This window comes from Bombina bombina, chromosome 7 (genome assembly GCF_027579735.1).
Source record: "Bombina bombina isolate aBomBom1 chromosome 7, aBomBom1.pri, whole genome shotgun sequence".
Lineage (NCBI taxonomy): Eukaryota > Metazoa > Chordata > Amphibia > Anura > Bombinatoridae > Bombina > Bombina bombina.
The window spans coordinates 207,534,186-207,556,344 of record NC_069505.1 but is presented as its reverse complement, the minus strand read 5'-3'; the positions used below and the strand labels follow the sequence as shown (position 1 = coordinate 207,556,344).

The 22,159-nt window shown below is 41.4% G+C and overlaps 1 protein-coding gene across 1 annotated transcript in view; it reads right to left on the bottom strand.

The window, feature by feature from the left end:
• IRAG1 (inositol 1,4,5-triphosphate receptor associated 1) overlaps positions 1-15,571 on the bottom strand; it is a 306,114-nt gene extending 290,543 nt beyond the window's left edge. The window contains exon 1 of the mRNA XM_053720588.1: positions 15,376-15,571. Coding sequence (XP_053576563.1) covers positions 15,376-15,447 — 72 coding nt within the window. The 5' untranslated portion in view covers positions 15,448-15,571. The remainder of the gene's footprint in view (positions 1-15,375) is intronic.
• Positions 15,572-22,159: the final 6,588 nt, after the last annotated feature.

Genomic DNA, 22,159 nt, shown 5'->3' with positions numbered 1-22,159 from the left:
CTTACCGCAAAACGACTTACGTAAACTTCGTAAAGTCTTTTTTCTATGGGACTTCCATAGCGCCGGTATTACGAGTCTGTCCTGGGAGGCCAAAAAGTGAGCGGTACACCCTCTCCTGTCAAGAGTCATAACGCATTTAAAAGTCAGTAGTTATGAGTTTTATGGTACAACGCCGTAACATAAAACTCATAACTAAAGTGCTAAAAAGTACACAAACACCCATAAAATACCTATTAACCCCTAAACCAAGGCCCTCCCGCATCGCAATTTCGCAAATACTAAAATAAAAATTTTAACCCCTAATCTGCCGCTCCGGATACCGCCGCCACCTACATTATATTTATGAACCCCTAATCTGCTGACCCCAACATCGCCGACACCTACATTATATTTATTAACCCCTAATCTGCCGCCCCCAATGTTGCCACCACCTACCTACACTTATTAACCCTTAATCTGCCGCCCCTAAAATAAACATATTAACCCCTAAACCGCCGCACTCCCGCCTTGCAAACATTAGTTAAATATTATTAACCTCTAATCTGCCATCCCTAACATCGCAGCAACCTACCTACATTTATTAACTCCTAATCTGCCGTCCCCAACGTCGCCGCCACTATATTAAAGTTATTAAACCCTAAACCTAAGTCTAACCCTAAACACCCACTAACTGAAATATAATTTAAATAAATCTAAATAAATATTCCTATCATTAACTAAATTATTCCTATTTAAAACTAAATACTTACCTGTAAAATAAACCCTAAACTAGCTACAATATAACTAATAGATACATTGTAGCTAGCTTAGGGTTTATTTTTATTTTACAGGCAAGTTTGTATTTATTTTAACTAGGTAGAATAGTTACTAAATAGTTATTAACTATTTAATAACTACCTAGCTAAAATAAATACAAATTTACCTGTAAAATAAAACCTAACCTAAGTTACACTAACACCTAACACTACACTATAATTAAATAAATTAACTAAATTAAATACAATTACTTAAATTAAATTAGCTAAAGTACAAAAAACCCCCCACTAAATTACAGAAAATAATAAACAAATTACAGAAATTTAAACTAATTAGACCTAATCTAATAGCCCTATTAAAATAAAAAAGCCCCCCCAAAATAAAAAAAACCCTAGCCTAAACCCAGCGCTACGGAATTTGGCGGTGCTATACAAATAAATGATAATAATAATAATAACTAAACTACCAATAGCGCTTAAAAGGGCCTTTTGCGGGGCATTGCCCCAAAGTAATCAGGTCTTTTACCTGAAAAAAAATAATACAAACAAGCCCCCAACAGTAAAACCCACTACCCACACAACCAACCCCCCAAATAAAATACTATCTAAAAAAACCTAAGCTCCCCATTGCCCTGAAAAGGGCATTTGGATGGGCATTGCCCTTAAAAGGGCAGTTAGCTCTTTTGCTGCCCAAACCCTAATCTAAAAAATAAAACCCACCCAATACACCCTTTAAAAAACCTAACACTAACCCCCTGAAGATCGACTTACCAGGAGATGTCTTCATCCAAGCCAGGCGAAGTGGTCCTCCAGACGGGCAGAAGTCTTCATCCAAGCTGGGCAGAAGTGGTCCTCCAGACGGGCAGAAGTCTTCATCCAAGCCGGGCAGAAGTGGTCCTCCAGACGGGCAGATGTCTTCATACAGACGGCATCTTCTATCTTCATCCATCCGGCGCGGAGCGGGTCCATCTTCAAGACATCTGACGCGGAGCATCCTCTTCTGGCGACGACTAAAACAGAATGAAGGTACCTTTAAGTGACGTCATCCAACATGGCGTCCCTTCGATTCCGATTGGCTGATAGAATTCTATCAGCCAATCGGAATTAAGGTAGAAAAAAATCCTATTGGCCGATGCAATCAGCCAATAGGATTGAAGTTCAATCCTATTGGCTGATCCAATCAGCCAATAGGATTGAGCTCGCATTCTATTGGCTGTTCCAATCAGCCAATAGAATGCAAGCCAATAGAATGAAAGCTCAATCCTATTGGCTGATTGGATCAGCCAATAGGATTGAACTTCAATCCTATTGGCTGATTGCATCAGCCAATAGGATTTTTTCTACCTTAATTCCGATTGGCTGATAGAATTCTATCAGCCAATCAGAATCTAAAGGACGCCATCTTGGATGACATCACTTAAAGGTACCTTCATTCTGTTTTAGTCGTTGCCAGAAGAGGATGCTCTGCGTCGGATGTCTTGAAGATGGACCAGCTCCGTGCCGGATGGATGAAGATAGAAGATGCCATCTGGATGAAGACTTCTGTCTGTCTGGAGGACCACTTCTGCCCTGCTTGGATGAAGACTTCTGCCCGTCTGGAAGACCACTTCGCCTGGCTTGGATGAAGACGTCTCCCGGTAAGTCGATCTTCAGGGGGTTAGTGTTAGGTTTTTGTTAAGGGTGTATTGGGTGGGTTTTATTTTTTAGATTAGGGTTTGGGCAGCAAAAGAGCTTACTGCCCTTTTAAGGGCAATGCCCATCCAAATGCCCTTTTCAGTGCAATCGGGAGCTTTTTTTATATAGTATTTTATTTGGGGGGTTTGTTGTGTGGGTGGTGGGTTTTACTGTTGGGGGGTTGTTTGTATTTTTTTTTTACAGGTAAAAGAGCTGATTACTTTGGGGCAATGCCCCGCAAAAGGCCCTTTTAAGGGCTATTGGTAGTTTAGTTTAGGCTAGGTTTTTTTTATTTTAATAGGGCTATTAGATTAGGTGTAATTAGTGTTACAGAAGCATTAGTTATTTTGTTGTGAAAAGCTTATTTCCCAGCAGCAATGCCTGAACCAGCAAGCCAGCGCCTAAGAAGGGCTCCAAGAAAACCGTAACAAGTTTCATTTCATAAAGAGTTAACTCTTTTTTTTCAGCTTTTAGAAACTATTGTCTAATCACCTCTGGAGCCAGACTGCTAATTGATAAGATGAACTTGTAAACTTGTTATCTTAAGTACTGTAATCCTATTGTGGCCTGTCAAAGGACAGTGCTCTCTATCTAAATGTGTGATGGGGGATTTTGTGCTTCCCCCCCTCTCCCCCTGGGAGTGCCCTGTGTGCATGTAACCTTAATAAAAAGCAGGCTGGGCATCCCAGTCCTGAGTTCTTGTTTTGACCCTCAATCGCAGCGTTGACTTGTTTTTGTGGGCAGAAGGGTATCCTAGCTGTACTGCAGCTAAGGGAGATTATTCTATATTTGCGAGACTCATATAGAATACTATGGAAAGCAGCTTCTCCCCTCTTTAGCAATAGGGATCCAGGCTACTAAGCGGTCCATCTCTCAGCGAGACTAAGGGTAACCGTAACATTTGGCGGCAGCGGCGGGATTTTCCTGGATTTCCTAGGAGAGGTACAGAACGGATGGAGAGCGCTTACGAAAAATTGAAGCGTACAACCCTAAAGGATTTACTTGAAAGCAGAGGGGGGTACGCCAGCAACCGGCCGAGGAGAGAGCTGATCGCAGAATTGACCGAACTGGATCAGAGCTTCACAATGGCGGAAACACCGACCACGATTAGTGACGAAAAAACCAGGATTGTTCGGGAAAGGCTCTCATTATACGGGCCGAACCCCTCCATGGAATTGGTACAGCAGTTGATGGCGGAGGCGGACGAGGATATACGAGAGACTCGAGCCCACGAACTCAACCTAGCGAACGCACACCGCAATGCTGAAGCCCCGCAGGTAATCATCCCTGTCGAAAATGCTGGGAGGCCCAAGATACCCTATGCGGCATTTCGACCCTTCCTAGAGAGCGAGACAGGGATTGATGAATATTTGGCGGACTTCGAAAGGCAATGTGCCCTGCACCAGATTCCCAACAGAGAGTGGCCCACGATATTGTCTGGGAAACTATCCGGGCGAGCCCTGGAAGCCTTTCGTACTCTGGGTGCTGAGGAAGTGACACAGTATGAGCTAGTTAAGGAGACACTGTTGCGACGGTACGCTGTAACTCCGGACACGTATCGCCGACAGTTTCGGGGCACGGAAAAGAAGCCTAACGATACCCATATGGAATGGGCGCACCGAATGCGGAGAGCGGCAAATCACTGGCTGAGCGGAAGTAAAGCGGTGACTGGGGAGGAAATTTTACAATTGTTTCTCTTAGAACATTTTTATAATGGCATGGAACAGCAAGGGAAGGAATGGCTGCGAGACAGGCGGCCTTCTACCTTAGAAGAAGCAGCCAAATTGGCCGATGAACATTATGACTCCCGTCTTCACGAACCCATGAACTACCGAGCTCCAGCACGGGTCGAACCCAGAGAGGTTTACCGTGCACCCCCTCGTGCTGAATTCCGAGCCCCGGTGCCCACAGGGCCCGTCCGACACTCAGGACCACCCAATAACAGCTCTGAGCGTCCCAGACCGACTTGCCACCAATGCAAGCAACCAGGGCATTTCATGGCTAGCTGCCCCCTTAATAAGCACCAGACACCCAGGAATTACAATGACCCCTCTGGGTCCTATCGTCCGGCCCGGGCCCTCTGTGTTAACCAAGAGGCCCCTATGGAGGGATATGTGGGGCCGCTTCACGAGGCAGACCCTGTATATGCTGCCTCAGATAACCGCCAGCACCATCGGCAGAGGGTATGGCTCGAGGGGCGATCTACCGAGGGATTGCGAGACACAGGGGCTACTATCACGCTGGTACAGAGTCATTTGGTGCCAGAGCACAAGCGATCCGGACAGACTGTGGCTGTTAGAGTGGCGGGGGGGGATGTGTACAAAATTCCAACAGCTAAAGTGTATCTTGATTGGGGAGCGGGAAAGGGGGCTGTGAACGTGGGCCTAATGGATAATTTACCTGCCGAAGTACTACTGGGCAACGATTTGGGCCCCATGACTTCTGCCTATGCTCCAGTATGCAACAACGAGGCGGACCCAGTGACTACACGGGCCCAAGCCCGGACGGAGCGAGAGCTTTCACCAGTGCGGGAGACACAGGTAAGACCTACCCCGACCTTGCCTGACAGGTTAGGCCCCATACCCTGGGACACCCCAGATGCTTTCGAGGCAGAGTCTAAGACTGACCCGACCTTACAAAAGTACCGGGAACGAGCAGAGACCGGAGGGGGCGGGGCAGATAACGAAACATTCTTATGGGAAAAAGGGAAACTATACCGCTGGACAGAGAAAAGGGGACAGCGTAGGCGACAGCTGGTAGTGCCCCACAAATACCGTCAAGAAATCCTCAAAATAGGCCACGACATCCCCTTAGCAGGCCACCTAGCCGTTACCCGTACCCTACACCGCATTACTCACACGTTCTTTTGGCCAGGGGTGCACGCTGACGTTAGAACTTACTGTAACACCTGCGATGTGTGTCAACGAGTAGGAAGGCGAGGCGATCACCCTAAAGCCCAGCTAGTAAATATGCCCATTGTAGAGGAACCCTTCAGCCGGGTTGCTATTGACCTAGTGGGACCACTGGCTACCCCTAGTCCCCCCGGTAAGCGATACATTCTTACCGTAGTGGACTACGCTACCAGGTACCCAGAGGCTGTCGCCCTATCCAACATACAAGCGGATACGGTAGCGAATGCACTAGTACAGGTGTTCTCCCGGGTAGGATTTCCAAAAGAAATCCTATCCGACCGAGGCACCCAATTTACGGCTGAATTGACCCAACAACTCTGGCAGGTTTGCAAAATTAAGTCCCTCCTAAGCTCCCCATACCACCCCCAGACGAACGGGCTGTGTGAGAGGTTCAATGGGACCCTCAAGCAAATGCTCAAGACGTTCACTCAGGAATACCGAGACTGGGAACGCTTCCTGCCGCACCTCCTATTTGCTTATCGGGAGGTGCCCCAGGAAACGACAGGGTTCTCTCCCTTCGAGTTGCTCTACGGAAGAAAGGTACGGGGACCCCTAAACCTGATCCGGGAGCACTGGGAGGGAGAGATGGAGGCTGACGGTGTCCCAATTGTGCCATACGTGCTGGAACTCAGGGACCGAATGGAGCAATTAGCCAAATCCGTGCGGGCTAATCTCCAGTTGGCCCAGAGAAGACAGAAAGTATGGTATGATCGGGGGGCCCGAAAGAGAATCTTCACCATAGGACAAAAGGTGTTAGTACTTAAGCCGGTGAAGACAGACAAATTGCAGGCGTCCTGGCAGGGTCCCTACCAGATCGTAGAGAAAAGGGGAGACACCACTTATGTGATAGCTAGCTGCCACGACAACAATCTTAGAAAGACATTCCATGTAAACATGCTCAAGGAATATTTTGAGCGACCAGAGAACGTGACGGCCATATGTTGTTCCCCTCAGGAAGACCCCGACAGTTTACCCATTCCAGACCTATTAGAAAAGAGCCTCCCCACAGGTATAGTGGCGCAGGTTCAGATAGGGGACCGACTTAGCCCCACTGAAAGGGAGCAGCTCAACCAACTCCTCCAGTCCAAACACCTCACCTTCTCCCCGAAGCCAGGGTACACTACTTTAACCACCCACCAGGTAGATACTCCGGGACAAGCTCCCTTGCGCCAGGCTCCGTACCGAATCCCCGAAGCAGTTAGGACAGGAATGAAGAAGGAGATCGATGAGATGCTCCAGCTCAGGGTAATTGAGCCCTCCGATAGTCCCTGGGCCTCCCCAGTTGTCTTGGTGCCCAAGAAAGATGGGACCACCCGGTTCTGCGTAGACTATCGGAGGCTCAATGAAAATACCGTGACGGACGCTTACCCTATGCCCAGGGTAGACGAGCTACTCGATCGTATAGCCAGGGGAAATTACCTGACCACTATTGACCTCTGCAAAGGTTACTGGCAGATTCCCCTGGCCCCGGAGGCTATCCCCAAGTCAGCATTCGTCACCCCATTCGGCTTATATCAGTTTAGGGTAATGCCGTTTGGGATGAAGAATGCCCCAGCTACATTCCAGCGCTTGGTGGATAGGCTCCTGGATGGCTTCCAGAGTTTTGCTTGCGCCTACCTGGACGACATAGCGATCCACAGTGAGTCCTGGGAGGACCACTTAGCTCATGAGGGAATGGTTCTGGATCAGATCCGGGCTGCTGGCCTGACTCTGAAGCCAGAAAAATGCCACTTTGGGATGGCCGAGGTACAGTACCTGGGTCACCGGGTGGGGTGTGGAAAGCAGCGACCAGAGCCGGCCAAAATAGAAGCTGTCGCCAATTGGCCCACCCCCATCACTAAGACTCAGGTCCTAGCCTTCCTGGGCACGGCAGGGTACTATAGACGGTTCGTACCAGACTACAGCACACTTGCCAAACCCCTGACTGACTTGACCAAGAAGAACTTACCTCGACAGGTCCTGTGGTCTCCCCACTGTGAAACGGCTTTCCAGGCTCTCAAAAATGCTCTAATTAACGCTCCTGTCTTGGCGGCCCCAGCCCTTAACAAACGTTTTATCGTCCATACCGATGCTTCCATGTTCGGGCTGGGAGCCGTCCTCAGCCAAGTAGGCGAAGATGGAGGGGAGCATCCAGTTGCCTACATCAGCCGGAAGCTCCTGCCCCGCGAAGTCAGCTATGCAGCGGTCGAAAAGGAGTGTTTGGCTTTGGTGTGGGCATTAAAGAAATTGACTCCCTATTTATATGGTCAGGAGTTCACTCTGGTCACCGACCATAACCCGTTGGTGTGGCTGAACCGGGTCTCTGGAGATAACGGCAGGCTATTACGTTGGAGCTTATCGTTGCAAACCTTCAATTTCACCATTACTTACAGACCTGGGAAACAGAATGGCAACGCTGACGGGTTGTCCAGACAAACCGACCTCAGCCCCGCATAACCAGCGGTCTGGACAGCCTTAGTCTGCCCCGAAAAGGGGTCAGACCGTGTCTGCCAGAGTGTTCCACAGAAAGGGAGCAATGTTACAGAAGCATTAGTTATTTTGTTGTGAAAAGCTTATTTCCCAGCAGCAATGCCTGAACCAGCAAGCCAGCGCCTAAGAAGGGCTCCAAGAAAACCGTAACAAGTTTCATTTCATAAAGAGTTAACTCTTTTTTTTCAGCTTTTAGAAACTATTGTCTAATCACCTCTGGAGCCAGACTGCTAATTGATAAGATGAACTTGTAAACTTGTTATCTTAAGTACTGTAATCCTATTGTGGCCTGTCAAAGGACAGTGCTCTCTATCTAAATGTGTGATGGGGGATTTTGTGCTTCCCCCCCTCTCCCCCTGGGAGTGCCCTGTGTGCATGTAACCTTAATAAAAAGCAGGCTGGGCATCCCAGTCCTGAGTTCTTGTTTTGACCCTCAATCGCAGCGTTGACTTGTTTTTGTGGGCAGAAGGGTATCCTAGCTGTACTGCAGCTAAGGGAGATTATTCTATATTTGCGAGACTCATATAGAATACTATGGAAAGCAGCTTCTCCCCTCTTTAGCAATAGGGATCCAGGCTACTAAGCGGTCCATCTCTCAGCGAGACTAAGGGTAACCGTAACATTTAGTTTAAATTTCTGTAATTTATTTATTATTTTCTGTAATTTAGTGTTGTTTTTTTTTTGTACTTTAGCTAATTTAATTTAGGTAATTGTATTAAATTTAGTTAATTTATTTAATTCTAGTGTAGTGTTAGGTGTTAGTGTAACTTAGGTTAGGTTTTATTTTACAGGTACTTTTGTATTTATTTTAGCTATGTAGTTATTAAATAGTTAATAAGTATTTAATAACTATTCTACCTAGTTAAAATAAATACAAACTTGCCTGCAAAATAAAAATAAATCCTAAAATAGATACAATGTAACTATTAGTTATATTGTAGCTAGCTTAGGGTTTATTTTATTGGTAAGTATTTAGTTTTAAATAGGAATAATTTAGTTAATGATAGGAATATTTATTTAGATTTATTTAAATTATATTTCAATCAGTGGGTGTTAGGTTTAGGGTTAGACTTAGGTTTCGGGGTTAATAACTTTAATATAGTGGCGGCGACGTTGGGGGCGGCAGATTAGGAGTTAATAAATATAATGTAGGTGGCGGCAATGTTGGGGGCAGCAGATTAGGGGTTCATAAGTATAATGTAGGTGGCGGCCGTGTCCGGAGCTGCAGATTAGGGGTTAATAAGAATAATATAGGTGTCGGGGATGTCGAGGGCGGCAGATTAGGGGTTAATAAGTGTAAGAGTTTAGACTCTGGGTTCATGTTAGGGTGTTAGGTGTAGACATAAATTTTATTTCCCGATAGGAATCAATGGGGCTGCGTTATTGAGTTTTACGCTGCTTTTTTGCAGGTGTTAGACTTTTTCTCAGCCAGCTCTCCTCGTTGATTCCTATGGGGAAATCGTGCACGAGCACGTTACACCAGCTCACCGCTGACTTAAGCAGCGCTGGTATTGGAGTGCGGTAAGGAGCAAAATTTTGCTCAACGCTCACTTCTTGTCTTTTAACAACGGGTTTCTGAAAACCCGTAATACCAGCGCTGCAGGTAAGTGAGCGGTAAGAGAAAACTGCTCGTTAGCACCGCATAACTCCTAACGCAAAACTCATATTCTAGGTGCAAGTTAATTATTTGCTGTTTTTTTACACAATCTGTTTCTTTTTAGGTTTACTTTGATAAAAACATATTTTATTTTACCTACGGAGCACTGTTTAATACCCCTTTAATATCTCAATGGAGCAAAAAAAGTGGGGGGAAAACCTAACACCCTACTCACATGCAAACCCGATCACATATTCTCGAGTGCGCTAGCACAACATAAAAATATGAATTTTCACATTCCAATGTTCTTCACATAATAGAATATGTTTTATTTATTCATAAATACATATTTCTACATATATCTGATGGTATTTTGGTACAATATATATATTAATACATATATATATAAATAACAAAAGTATTGCATTGTGCAGTGATACTTTGTTATTAGACTAACTATACATTTGTAAGTTGACAAGCCTTCGGAAGACTTTTTCAAGTCTGAAGCAATACTGTCAGGAGGAAATTCTTCTGAAAGCTTGTCAACCTATAAATGTATAGTTAGTCCAATAAAAAAAAGTATCATTGCTCAATGCAATACTCTTGTTATTTTGATATCTAAATCTCTGGACTAACACGGCTACTCCAATCAACGTATATACAGGTAGCCCTCAGTTTACGCCGGGGTTAGGTTCCAGGAAGAATGGTTGTAAATCGAAACCGTTGTAAATTGAAACCCAGTTTATAATGTAAGTCAATAGGAAGTGAGGAAGTTAGGTTCCAGGCCCCTCTCAAAATTGTCATAAGTAACACCTAATACATTATTTTTAAAGCTTTGAAATGAAGACTTTAAATGCTAAACAGCATTATAAACCTAATAATATAGATTGTATCATCATCAATCTAAGTTTAATGAACAAAAACATTTGCCAACATCACCTAATAAAATAATCACACAACAGACTGCATCATCATCAAACTATGTTTAATAAACAAAAACGTTTTTTTACTTGCATTTTTCTGCAATCAGTTCTCTGCATTGTTAGCATGTTAGATAATAGGGGGTCTGCACCTATTTAATGCATTTCAATCTGCAGTGATTAATAAGCAGTTAGGCACCCTCACTTCAAGCTGCTGGACAGGAAGATAATAGGGAAGTGCCTGCTAAATTTTGCTCGATAGATCTGGTCTGATCTGTGTACACAGATCAATTTAAGGCTGTTAAGTTGCATAACTTTGTTGCAAAACAAGCAGACAGCTCCACCTACTGGCTATTTTAATTAGTGCATTGCTTTCCAAAGCTTTTCAATAGCAGTCACATGACTGAAAAAAAAAGTTGTTATTCTGAAACAGCGCAAATTGAACCGGCGTAAACCGTGGGCCACCTGCAGGCCCATTTATCAAGCTCCGTATGGAGCTTGAAGGGCCGTGTTTCTGGCGAGTCTTCAGACTCGCCAGAAACACAACTTATGAAGCAGCGGTCAAAAGACCGCTGCTCCATAACCCTGTCCGCCTGCTCTGAACAGGCGGACAGGAATCGCCAGACATCAACCCGATCGAATACGATCGGGTTGATTGACAGCTCCCTGCTGGCGGCCGATTGGCCGCGAGTCAGCAGGGGGCGGCGTTGCACCAGCAGCTCTTGTGAGCTGCTGGTGCAATGTTAAATGCGGAGAGCGTATTGCTCTCCGCATTTAGCGAGGTCTTGCGGACCTGATCCGCAGTGTCGGATCAGGTCCGCAAGACCTTTGATAAATGGGCCTGTTAGTGTATATATATATATATATATATATATATATATATATATATATATATATATATGTATACATAATTATAGATAAGCATAGATATATACAGATATAGGAATATCTATTTAAAACGACTTAGAACATATTCTGTCATGTGCAGAACATTGTTATTTGAAATATGTACAGTTAATACACAGTATAACACTTTATTAAACATGAATATTGCATAAATATGATTTTACATGTTTTTGTCTACTTAAAGGGACATGAAACCCACATTTTTTTATTTCATGATTTAGAAAGAGCATGCAATTTTAAACAACTTTCTAATTTACATCTTTTATCTAATTTGCTTTATTCTCTTGATATTGTGTGCTGAAAAACATATCTTGATATGCTCAGTAGCTGCTGATTGGTAGATGCTCATAGATGGCTCATGTGATTGGCTCACACATGTGCATTGCTATTTCTCCAACAAAGGATATCTAAAGAATAAAGCAAATTGGATAATAGAAGTCAATTGGAATGTTATTTAAAATTGTATTCTCTATCTGAATCATAAACGAAAATGTTTAGGTTTAGTGTCCCTTTAACTTCAAAGGGCTCCAATGCACTTACATATATTTCTATATATGTATACATATGTATTTATGTTTATGTGTGTATATATATATATATATATATATGTCTGTAAATACATATATACACATATAAATACATAAATACATTTGTACACACACACACATATATATATATATATATATAGAGAGAGAGAGAGAGAGAGAGAGAGAGAGAGAGAGAGAGAGAGAGAGAGAGAGAGAGAGAGAGAGAGAGAGAGATTGATAGATACACATGCATACATATCCATCTTTAGACATGTATATGTATTTATCTCAATATTAAAGTCCTTTGCCTGCCTTTTTTTTTCTAACGCCTCATATCTTATACCAATTACTGTATGACAATCATAAGACTCAGCAACCCTGATATGTAGAATCTTGGCACAAAGAATTCCCTTAAACGTTATGTAGAAACCAGTGACAGAATGCTTTTTTCATACTGTTAAATCCTCAATATCCACCAGTGTTTTTGAAACTACCTATACATTGTTGATGCAGTGGTATTTGACCCGCAGTGCCTAAAATATATCTTCCCTAACACCACAAACCTATGTTTGAAAGGATGCAGGAAAAAAGAATCAATGTTTCATATCTGGTGGTCATGCCTATAATGCAAGTGTTCTGGAAAGAAGTGACGATAATATATCTGTAGTTCTAGGTGTAAATATTACCTTTGACTTTAAAGTTTTCATTGAAAACTTTCCCCTGAAGATTAATTGTAAATAGAAATGCAAACAATTTAGTATACTAGTAAATAGTAATAAACTATTATTCCCAAGGTTGTGGAAGATCTCAGACCCACCCTCTATAAAATATTGTAAAGATCAAGTTCAACACTCTATAACTTTAGAGAGATGTTATTACTTGTACGCTGATAAATGAGATATTTAATTTATTGTCAAAACTGAAACCTGAATAAATGGCTTGTGTAGCTGAGAAACGCGTAGTAAACTGCTTTTAATCCCTATAGGCAATTGTTTTTGCCTGATAGGGTATTTTAATTGTTTTAAAAAATGTTATCACAACTGAGAAGCACGAGTGACCATCTGTATTGCAATAGGAGTCAGTAGGGGGTTGAAGTATCCCACAAGGGAGATCAGTAAGCTGGGACACTGTTAGATCCCAGTCTGAAACTTCTTTCATTATTGCACACTTAAGTAGAATAACAGAGTTGCTTTAGGAGGCAACTTCTCTTTTGTATTTTTTTGCAGAGCGGAATTTAAATTAGATATTTATTATATGTCCCTGGAGATATGGCAGCCTGCTAAGTTACCCTGCACATAATACCTTAAACTTAACCCCTGAACCACATATTAAAGAACAAACTGGGCGCTCTCCATAATAATCTTCTAGCTACTTTTCAAGACTTGTAATAGGTGGATCATAAAATGATAAATACGTATAGTATCCGACCACGCCCAGGTTCTTTGTGATGTGCTATTCTTATTGATATCTACGGGGTCAATTTAGTAAGCAGCGGATGTAGCTCTCTACCCCGTAGCCAGAAACTGAAGTTAAGAAGCAGCGGTCGTAAGACAGCTGCTCCTTAACTTGTACGCCACCTCTTAGGTGGTGGACTGCAATCATACCGATCCGATACAATTGGGATGATAGACAACCCCTGCTAGCGGCCACGAATGTGCAGGAGGCGGCATTGCACAAGCATTTTACAAGAAATGCTTGTACAATGTTAAATGCCGACAGCGTATGAAATCATGTCCGCCGTACATTTGGTAAATTGATCCCATAGCCTTCTGATTGGATCATCTCATATTTTATATTTATCATAACTGTTTTGAATTTTCCTATATATTCAAATTATTGTACTAAACATTTTTTACATTATCTTTGTGCTTTTGAAAACCTTTTGTGTGTTCTCCTGCCTCTTGTCCTCCTCGGAAAATCATTATTCCTTATGATTTCAATATTACACCAGACAGACTGAGGACTTATTCGAGGAATGATTTACCAATTAATAGACATTCTCTGACGGTATGGGCTGTGGATCTTGCTTATTACAATTATAAATCTTTTGATGTTGATGTATCTGAGAGGACAGTTTCATTATACTTAATAATGTATGTATTGATGATCCTTTAATAATAATAATCCTATAATAATAAAAAGACAGTGCACAATCTGATAATAGAAGTTTATTGGAAAATTCTTAAAATATGCACGCTCTATCTAAATCAGTCCCTTTAATATAGTAACTATAAATGCCTACTAAAATAATATAACTTTTTGTTACTGATATAATATAATAGCAATACATATAATGGTACAGAAAAGACATTGTTAAAAATTCTAATTTATGATAAGTAACCTCTTTCAACAATGACCACACTATAATTTTTTTCCTCCTTGAAAAGCCGATAATTCTTCTGAAATACTATAAATATAAAAATACAGAAAATAATATAAACAAGCTGGAAATAACTCATTCTTAATATATGTCATAAATAAAATACTCTTTCAAATAAAATAAAATTATTTGATCCAAGCAAGGAGGTCAAGCAAGTTACAGATACGAAGAAGTGCACCATGTGATGCAAAAGGAAAGGGCCAGAGAGAGAGAGAGAGATCTGCTTTTTCTGCAGACTCAATCAATTTTAATGGGCATGTACTTGAGAACAACAAGTTGCTATAACAAGTCAATGGAAACACATTACGAGTAAACAAATTTTACAGTACAGTTTCCCCTTAACTATTTAATATGACGAACAGCGAGTTTCAAAGCATTTTAATAAGAATTAAAAAAATAAAGCTAAGCCCATATATAAATATCTCCATTTTCACAAACGTTTTTATAAAACTATTCCAAATAGAAATTAATTTAGCTGAGAGTACTTATTGGCATTAGTTATAACAGAACATCTGCACCGTCAGTTGTAATTTGGCACCCTATTGTATAGAGGAAGAGATGGGATATTCCTTCATAATCCGCACATAAGAGAGTTTTCGGAAACATTCTACAATAGATTCTTACTCTCAGTGTCACACTTTATCTGATATTTTTGTACACACGTGTGTCCGCACAAATGGCCTGAGAATCTCTAAGAAAAGGCCTTGGTTATAATCAACTAAATAATACTAGAAGTATAAAAAATAGCCGCTGCTGAAGAAACTGGAAGTCCTACTATGAAGACATTAAAGGGACCATGTACTAAACAAGCAGCAGATAACAGGTTATGATATTCAGATCTGTTACAGGAACAGCCTTTCAAATCAGCTTGGTTCTCTCTAACTCCCCCCCCCCCCCACACACACACACACACATACACACTTGGAGGTTAATTTCTGCAGCTGCTTCTTGTTTACAAAGCTTTCCTAAAGCCAATACTGCAGTATTGAATTTTTAGCATAGGTGATGGTTTCAACTGGCATATCAACAGCTATTACAAATGACAAAATAAACACAAAGAACTCTTTGTAAACAATGTAATACATACCAGCAGGTAAAACTGATCATTTGAAATACATTAAATAACTGTATTACTATTGAAACTTACATTTCATTTGATATATAATTCTAGTTCAACTTGACATCATTTCATACAAAACAATGCCCCTGGTATGTGTAAAGTCAAGTGTTCTTACCCTCAGTGGATCAGAAGGAGCTGTGAGCTGTGTCTCTGCTGAATCTTCCCCTTCTTTAGGTAAATTAGGCATGATGAGCGATGGCAGACAAGCTGGGAGACACGGTATGCAGGACTAACCATGCACTCTGACAAAGTCAGGCTAACCCCAAGGGATGAGTTTTCAAAGACTTTCATCTGCTTCTCGCTGCCAAAAGATAAACATCATGTTCATTGGAAATCAACCTTTCAACAATAGGAACGCACTACAATAACAAACAGTATTAAGTTTTAAAATTAAAAAGCACAATGATTATCCGTCCTTGGTATTTTTAATATATGAAACACAAACTGGAACCGGTTATGTAATATGTTGTACAAATATGAACCACATTTACAGTGGGAGGGTGATGGGTTTCATGAAAACTGCTTTGTCTATTCTCTGTTAAATGATTTATATCAGCATAAAAGTTATTAATGGGTATAGCAGATGCCCATAAGATGTTACTTTAGTAAAGGTGAAAGTACTAATACAAATACTCAAATTTATTCTGAACTTAAAGTGATGGTAAACTCTCCCCCTTATAAAAACAGATCCGGAATGTTAGTGATATTTTAGATGGAGTCCATCAGTTGTAATGAAGATGCGCTGTAACTTACTTTTAAATATACATATGAAATTCAAATACCCCATGTTCCGCCACCTACTTCAAAAGTACATTTTTCAGTAAGCTTAAGATTTAAATTGTTCCTTAATCAGCGCTCTCCCCATATGGCACTTTTGTTGTAGCGAGAGCGCTGGTTGGAGAACAATTCAAACCGTTATCTCACAGAAAAATTGACCTTTGAAGTGGGCGGCGGAGCGCTGGGTATTTGAATTTTATATCTGTATTAAAAAGTAAATACATACAGAGAGAAATGCACTCACAGGAACGAAGAACCAGCTTAATACCATTGTTAGCCTGTTCTATGGCGATTTACCACCTGGGTGCAACTTCTTTTAGCCCAGTAATGCTTTTCACAGAGTAGAACTTTCCTGTAGTATATCAGTCTGATCCTGTCAATTACGGTCAGTCCAGCGCCGAAATACCAGGCAATTCCTCTCTGAACAAGGAACACAGTAACCCCAGACGATCGTTTCGGCCTTCATTGGGCCTCATCAGTGAGGTGTAGCCATATTCCTCTAAGCACACTGAGCAAGGTGTCCATGTCTGGGTGCCCCAGAGTAAGTTATAGCGTAACTTCATTACAACTGATGAATTAAACTCCATCTAAAATATCACTAACTTTCTGGACCGTTTTAATAAAGGGGAGAGTTAACTATCACTTTAACTCCACACCTTCCCTTGGCTTAGTTAATAACATCATATGATATCAGTAACATAAAACTTGACATCATCCATGACATCACTTATCACATGAAATGCTATTTAAAATTACACATCATCATCACTTATAGTATGTAACTTTTTCTGGAAATTATTGAGAACGTTGAAGGTTAGTCAATATTTTCAGCTGATTCTGCTGCAGTGAAAGAACTTACAAAGAGGTGCAGATGATGGTGATTGGTAAATTAGATGAGTCTGGTACAGATATTAACAATACATTAAAAGTAAGTTACATTTTCTTTGTTTCTTTGGTATCCTTTGTTGAAGAGCATATCTAGGTAGGCTCAGGAGCAGCAATGCAGTACTTGGAGACAGCTGGTGATTGGTGACTACACACATACTAATACTATTATTATTATTATTATTATTATTATCAGTTATTTGTAGAGCGCCAACAGATTCCGCAGCACTGATATACATCTTTTAATTGGCTCAGACCCCTGGGGGGAAACAATTCTGGGACTACAACAATAGTATATTTTTATGCCATAGGTAGCTATTTCTGAGAAGATCTTTAAAAGAAGAACTGAAATATGCTGTTTGCATATTATCATTTTAATATTAAGTGGTGCCACCTTTTTCTGAAATGACAGCTGTAATTATTTAGGGGTTAGTATCAGGTGCAGCAGCTGCAGTGGCACCGGAGTCCATAGTAGCAAAAGTGTCCCCAAGGGAGGGCCTTGTGTCCTCTTAAACGTCAAGCTGCTCTTGTGCAGCGGTGAGTGTTTGCTGACAATAGCACAATATCTGTCAGGCAGACAGTGAGACTAACAAATGAAATCACACCCCTGAGTTTCAGAGAAGGCTAACCCTGCCCTGGTTGGATGTGTCTGACCCTACTGTGTCTCACCCTAGTGCAATATGACACAACAAAGTTGAAGACCAGACTTGTTACTTCTTAAAGGGACAGTAAATGTAAAAAATAATGTTACATAATTCTGCACATTATCTTGGCGACAGCTTTAAAAATCTAATGATTTTAGGGGGCGGCATTGCACAAGCAATTCACTATAAAAGCTTGTGCAATGATAAATTTAGCGATGTCGAGCAGACATGGTTCGATATAGGGAATCATGTCCGCTCGACATTTAATACATTTACCCCTTGGTGTGTACATAAATGACTGGGCCACTGTAGGATATTCACTTTTTTGTTCTTGAGACTTCCCAAAGTAGCTTTTGCCTTGTGCTTGGGATCGTTGTCCTGATGAAAGGTGAACTCCCATGATCCAGATAGAACATACAATTTTAAACAACTTTTCAATTTAATTCTATTATCATATTTTCATTATTTTCTTGTTTTCCTTTGTTGAAAAGCAGGAATTGAAGCTCAGGAGCGTGCATGTGTCTGCAGTACCATATGGCAGCAGTTTTGTAGCAATGTTATACATTAGCAAGAGCACTAGATGGCAGCACTATTTCCTGTCATGTAGTGCTCCAGACATGTGCACGCTACCTATCTAGGTATCTCTTCAACAAAGAATAGCATGAGAACGAAGCAATTATGATAATAGGGGTAAATTGGAAACTTTTTTAAAATTGTATTCTCTATCTGAATAATCAAGGAAACATTTTGGGTTTCATGTCCCTTTAAAAAGATTCTCCTGCAATGTTGTCCCATATTATAAAAAGCACCCCCACAGCTGCTGCCACCATACTTCACTGTAGGGTACAGGCAGTGTTTTGTTTGCGCCACACAAAGAGTTTAGAATTTTGGCACTTCCTTCTACTTTTGCTATATTTTCTGTTTCTGCAATCACCCTTTTGGGGGGCCTCAGTTAAGTCTAAGGGGCATATTTATCAAGCTCCGTATGGAGCTTGATGCCCCTTGTTTCCGGCGAGCCTTCTAAAGACCGCTGCTCCATAACTTGTCCACCTGCTTTGAGGCGGTCAGACAGAAATCAACCCAATCGAATACTATTGGGTTTATTGACACCCCCTGCTAGTGGCTGATTGGCCGCGAATCTGCAGGGGGCGGCATTGCACTAGCAGTTCACAAGAACTGCTGGTGCAATGATAAATGCCGACATGCCGATGTCCTATGGGCAAGATTTATCAATTTGCGAGCGGACAGGATTCACATGTTGTGTACCTGTCCACATCTTATCACAAATTGTGGGGCAAATTTGTTCCTCATATAGTATCATTGCACAAGGGAACACTCATGCAATACTGCCCCCTACTATCATGCAACCAATTGCATCAGAGTAGGACTTGTCAATCACCCCAATCGAATGAATCTGGGGTGATTTTCATCTGTCAACTCCAGTTTGGTAGAGAGAGTTTGTGAAGAAGGTGTTTAAACCGCTGCTTTATAAATATCAGTTACAGGCTTAAATGAGTGAGCCTGCAACTGATCGGGGCATTCACCTCGTAATAAATCTTGAACTAAGTGTGGCCAAGGGGAGGCAGTTATGGTGACTTCTGATGGGCACAGTTTGGGTTAGTAAACTTTCACATAGATTACGAGTTTTGAGCACTATAGAGAAATTAACGAACACAACAAAAGTTACTTTATTTAATTTCCTAAAGTGCTGCCATTACAAGTTTTCAAACATATGCCTCTTGCATGCGATATGGTTGCGTTGAGCTCCATACCGCACACAATCAGAGCGCTGTGTTTGACGTGCTCGTGCAAGATTTCCCCATAGACATCAATGGGGAGAGCCGGCAAAAAATTCTAATTAGCCAATAGAATGAATGCTGCTTAAATCCTATTGGCTGATTTGTATAGCCAATAGGATTTTAGCAGCCCTAACTCCTATTGGCTGATTCAAATTTTTCAGCCAATAGGAATGCAAGGGACGCCATCTTGAATCGGGTCCCTTACATTGAAGATTCAGTGTACGGCGGCGACTGTATGAAGAGGATGCTCCGCGACGGATGTCTTCAGGATGGACCCGCTCCGCGCCGGCTGGATAAAGATCGAAGAGGCAGCCTGGATGAAGACTTCTTGCCGCCTGGATGAGGACTTCGCCGGCTGGATGAAGATAGAAGAGGCCACCTGGATGAAGACTTCTTGCCACCTGGATGAAGACTTCTTGCCGCCTGGATGATGACTTCGGCGGCTGGATGAAGATCCTTCAAGAGGGACTTCAACAATTGTAAGTGGATCGTCGAGGGTTAGTGTTAGGTTTTTTTAAGGATTTTTTGGGTGTTTTTTTTTTTTAGATTAGGGTTTGGGCAATGTAAAAGAGCATCAGCCAATAGGATTTTTTCTACCTTAATTCCGATTGGCTGATAGAATTCTATCAGCCAATCGGAATTGAAGGGACGCCATCTTGGATGACGTCATTTAAAGGAACCTTCATTCTGTGTTTAGCCGTCGTTTGAAGAGGATGCTCAGCGTCGGATGTCTTGAAGATGGACCCGCTCCGCGCCGGATGGATGAAGATAGAAGATGCCGTCTGGATGAAGACTTCTGCCCATCTGGAGGACCACTTCGCCCGGCTTGGGTGAAGACTTCTCCCGGCTTCGTTGAGGACTTTGGCCAGGTTGGGTGAAGACGTCTCCCGGTAAGGTGATCTTCAGGGGGTTAGTGTTAGGTTTTTTAAGGGGGGATTGGGTGGGTTTTAGAGTAGGGTTGGTTGTGTGGATGGGGGGTTTTAATTTTGAGGGGGGGCAATTGTAATTTTTTTTCAGGTAAAAGAGGTAATTACTTTGGGGCAATGCCCCGCAAAAGGCCCTATTAAGGGCTATTTGTAATTTAGTGTAGGGTAGGGCTTTTTTATTTTGGGGGGGCTTTTTATTTTGTTAGGGGGATTAGATTAGGTGTAATTAGTTTAAAAAATCTTGTAATTTCTTTATTATTTTCTGTTATTTAGTGTTTGTTTTTTTTGTACTTTTAGATAATTTTATTTAATTGTAATTAATTGTATTTAATTTAGGTAATTATTTTAATTATAGTGTAGTGTTAGGTGTAATTGTAACTTAGGTTAGGTTTTATTTTACAGGTAAATTTGTCTATATTTTAACTAGGTAGTTAATAAATAGTTAATAACTATTTAATAACTATTGTACCTAGTTAAAATAAATACAAAGTTGCCTGTAAAATAAAAATAAACCCTAAGATAGCTACAATGTAACTATTAGTTATATTGTAGCTAGCTTAGGGTTTATTTTACAGGTAAGTAAGTACAGGTTAGTTTTAAATAGGAATAATTTAGTTAATGATAGTAATTTTATTTAGATTTATTTAAATTATATTTAAGTTAGGGGGTGTTAGGGTTAGACTTAGATTTAGGGGTTAATAACTTTAATATAGTGGCGGCGACGTTGGGGGCGGCAGATTAGGGGTTAATAAATGTAGGTAGGTGTCGGCGATGTTAGGGACGGCATATTAGGAGTTAATAATATTTAACTAATGTTTGCGATGCAGGAGTGTGGCGGTTTAGGGGTTAATATATTTATTATAGTGGCGGCGATGTCCGGTTCGGCAGATTAGGGATTAAAAAATGTATTCAAGTGTTTGCGATGTGGGGGGGCCTCGGTTTAGGGGTTAATAGGTAGTTTATGGGTGTAAGTGTATTTTTTAGCACTTTAGTTAAGAGTTTTATGCTATGGCGTTGTAGTTTAAAACTCTTAACTACTGACTTTAAAATGCGGTACCAGGCTTGACAGGAGAGGGTCTACCGCTCACTTTTTGGAAGACTCGTAATACCGGCGCTATACAAGTCTCATTGAAAATATAGGATATGCAATTGATGTAAGTGGATTTGCGGTATTTCCGAGTCTGGCCAAAAAAGTGGGCGGTACACCTGTACCTGCAAGACTCTTAATACCAGCGGGCGTTAAAAAGCAGCGTTAGGACCGGCCAACGCTGCTTTTTAAGGCTAATGCAAAACTCATAATCTAGGCCATAATTTTTACGTGTGTGGGACTGACGTTGCGTTACGGGCTAAAAGGTGTGCGGTACAGCTATACCGTCAACACTTATAACACCGTAATAGCTGCGGTGCTGTTTTTTAGAAGCTGCAATGCAAAACTTGTAATCTTTGTTAGTAAAGGGACGTTTGATTGTGACCTTCTAAAAAAATTTTACATACCAGGATGTGAAAAATTGTGACAGGATTGCGGTCTAGCCTAGCGTGTCCAAAATGGGATACCAGTCAAATGAAATATTCCTGGAGTAATACTAGAAACTGATATTTCCATATATAGATATTTTATTTTATGGTTTAGGGGTAAATAGGTTTATTATAGCGGTGGTGTGGGCGGACGGCAGATTAGGGGTTACTAGTATTTAAATAGTGTTTTCAATGCGGAGGGCGGCGGTTTAGGGGTTAATACGTTTATTATAGTGGCTACAATGTCGTGAGCAGCAGATTAGGGGTTAATAAATGTATTATAGTGTTTGCGATGCGTGAGGGCCTCGGTTTAGGGGTTAATAGGTAGTTTATGGGTGTAAGTGTACTTTGTA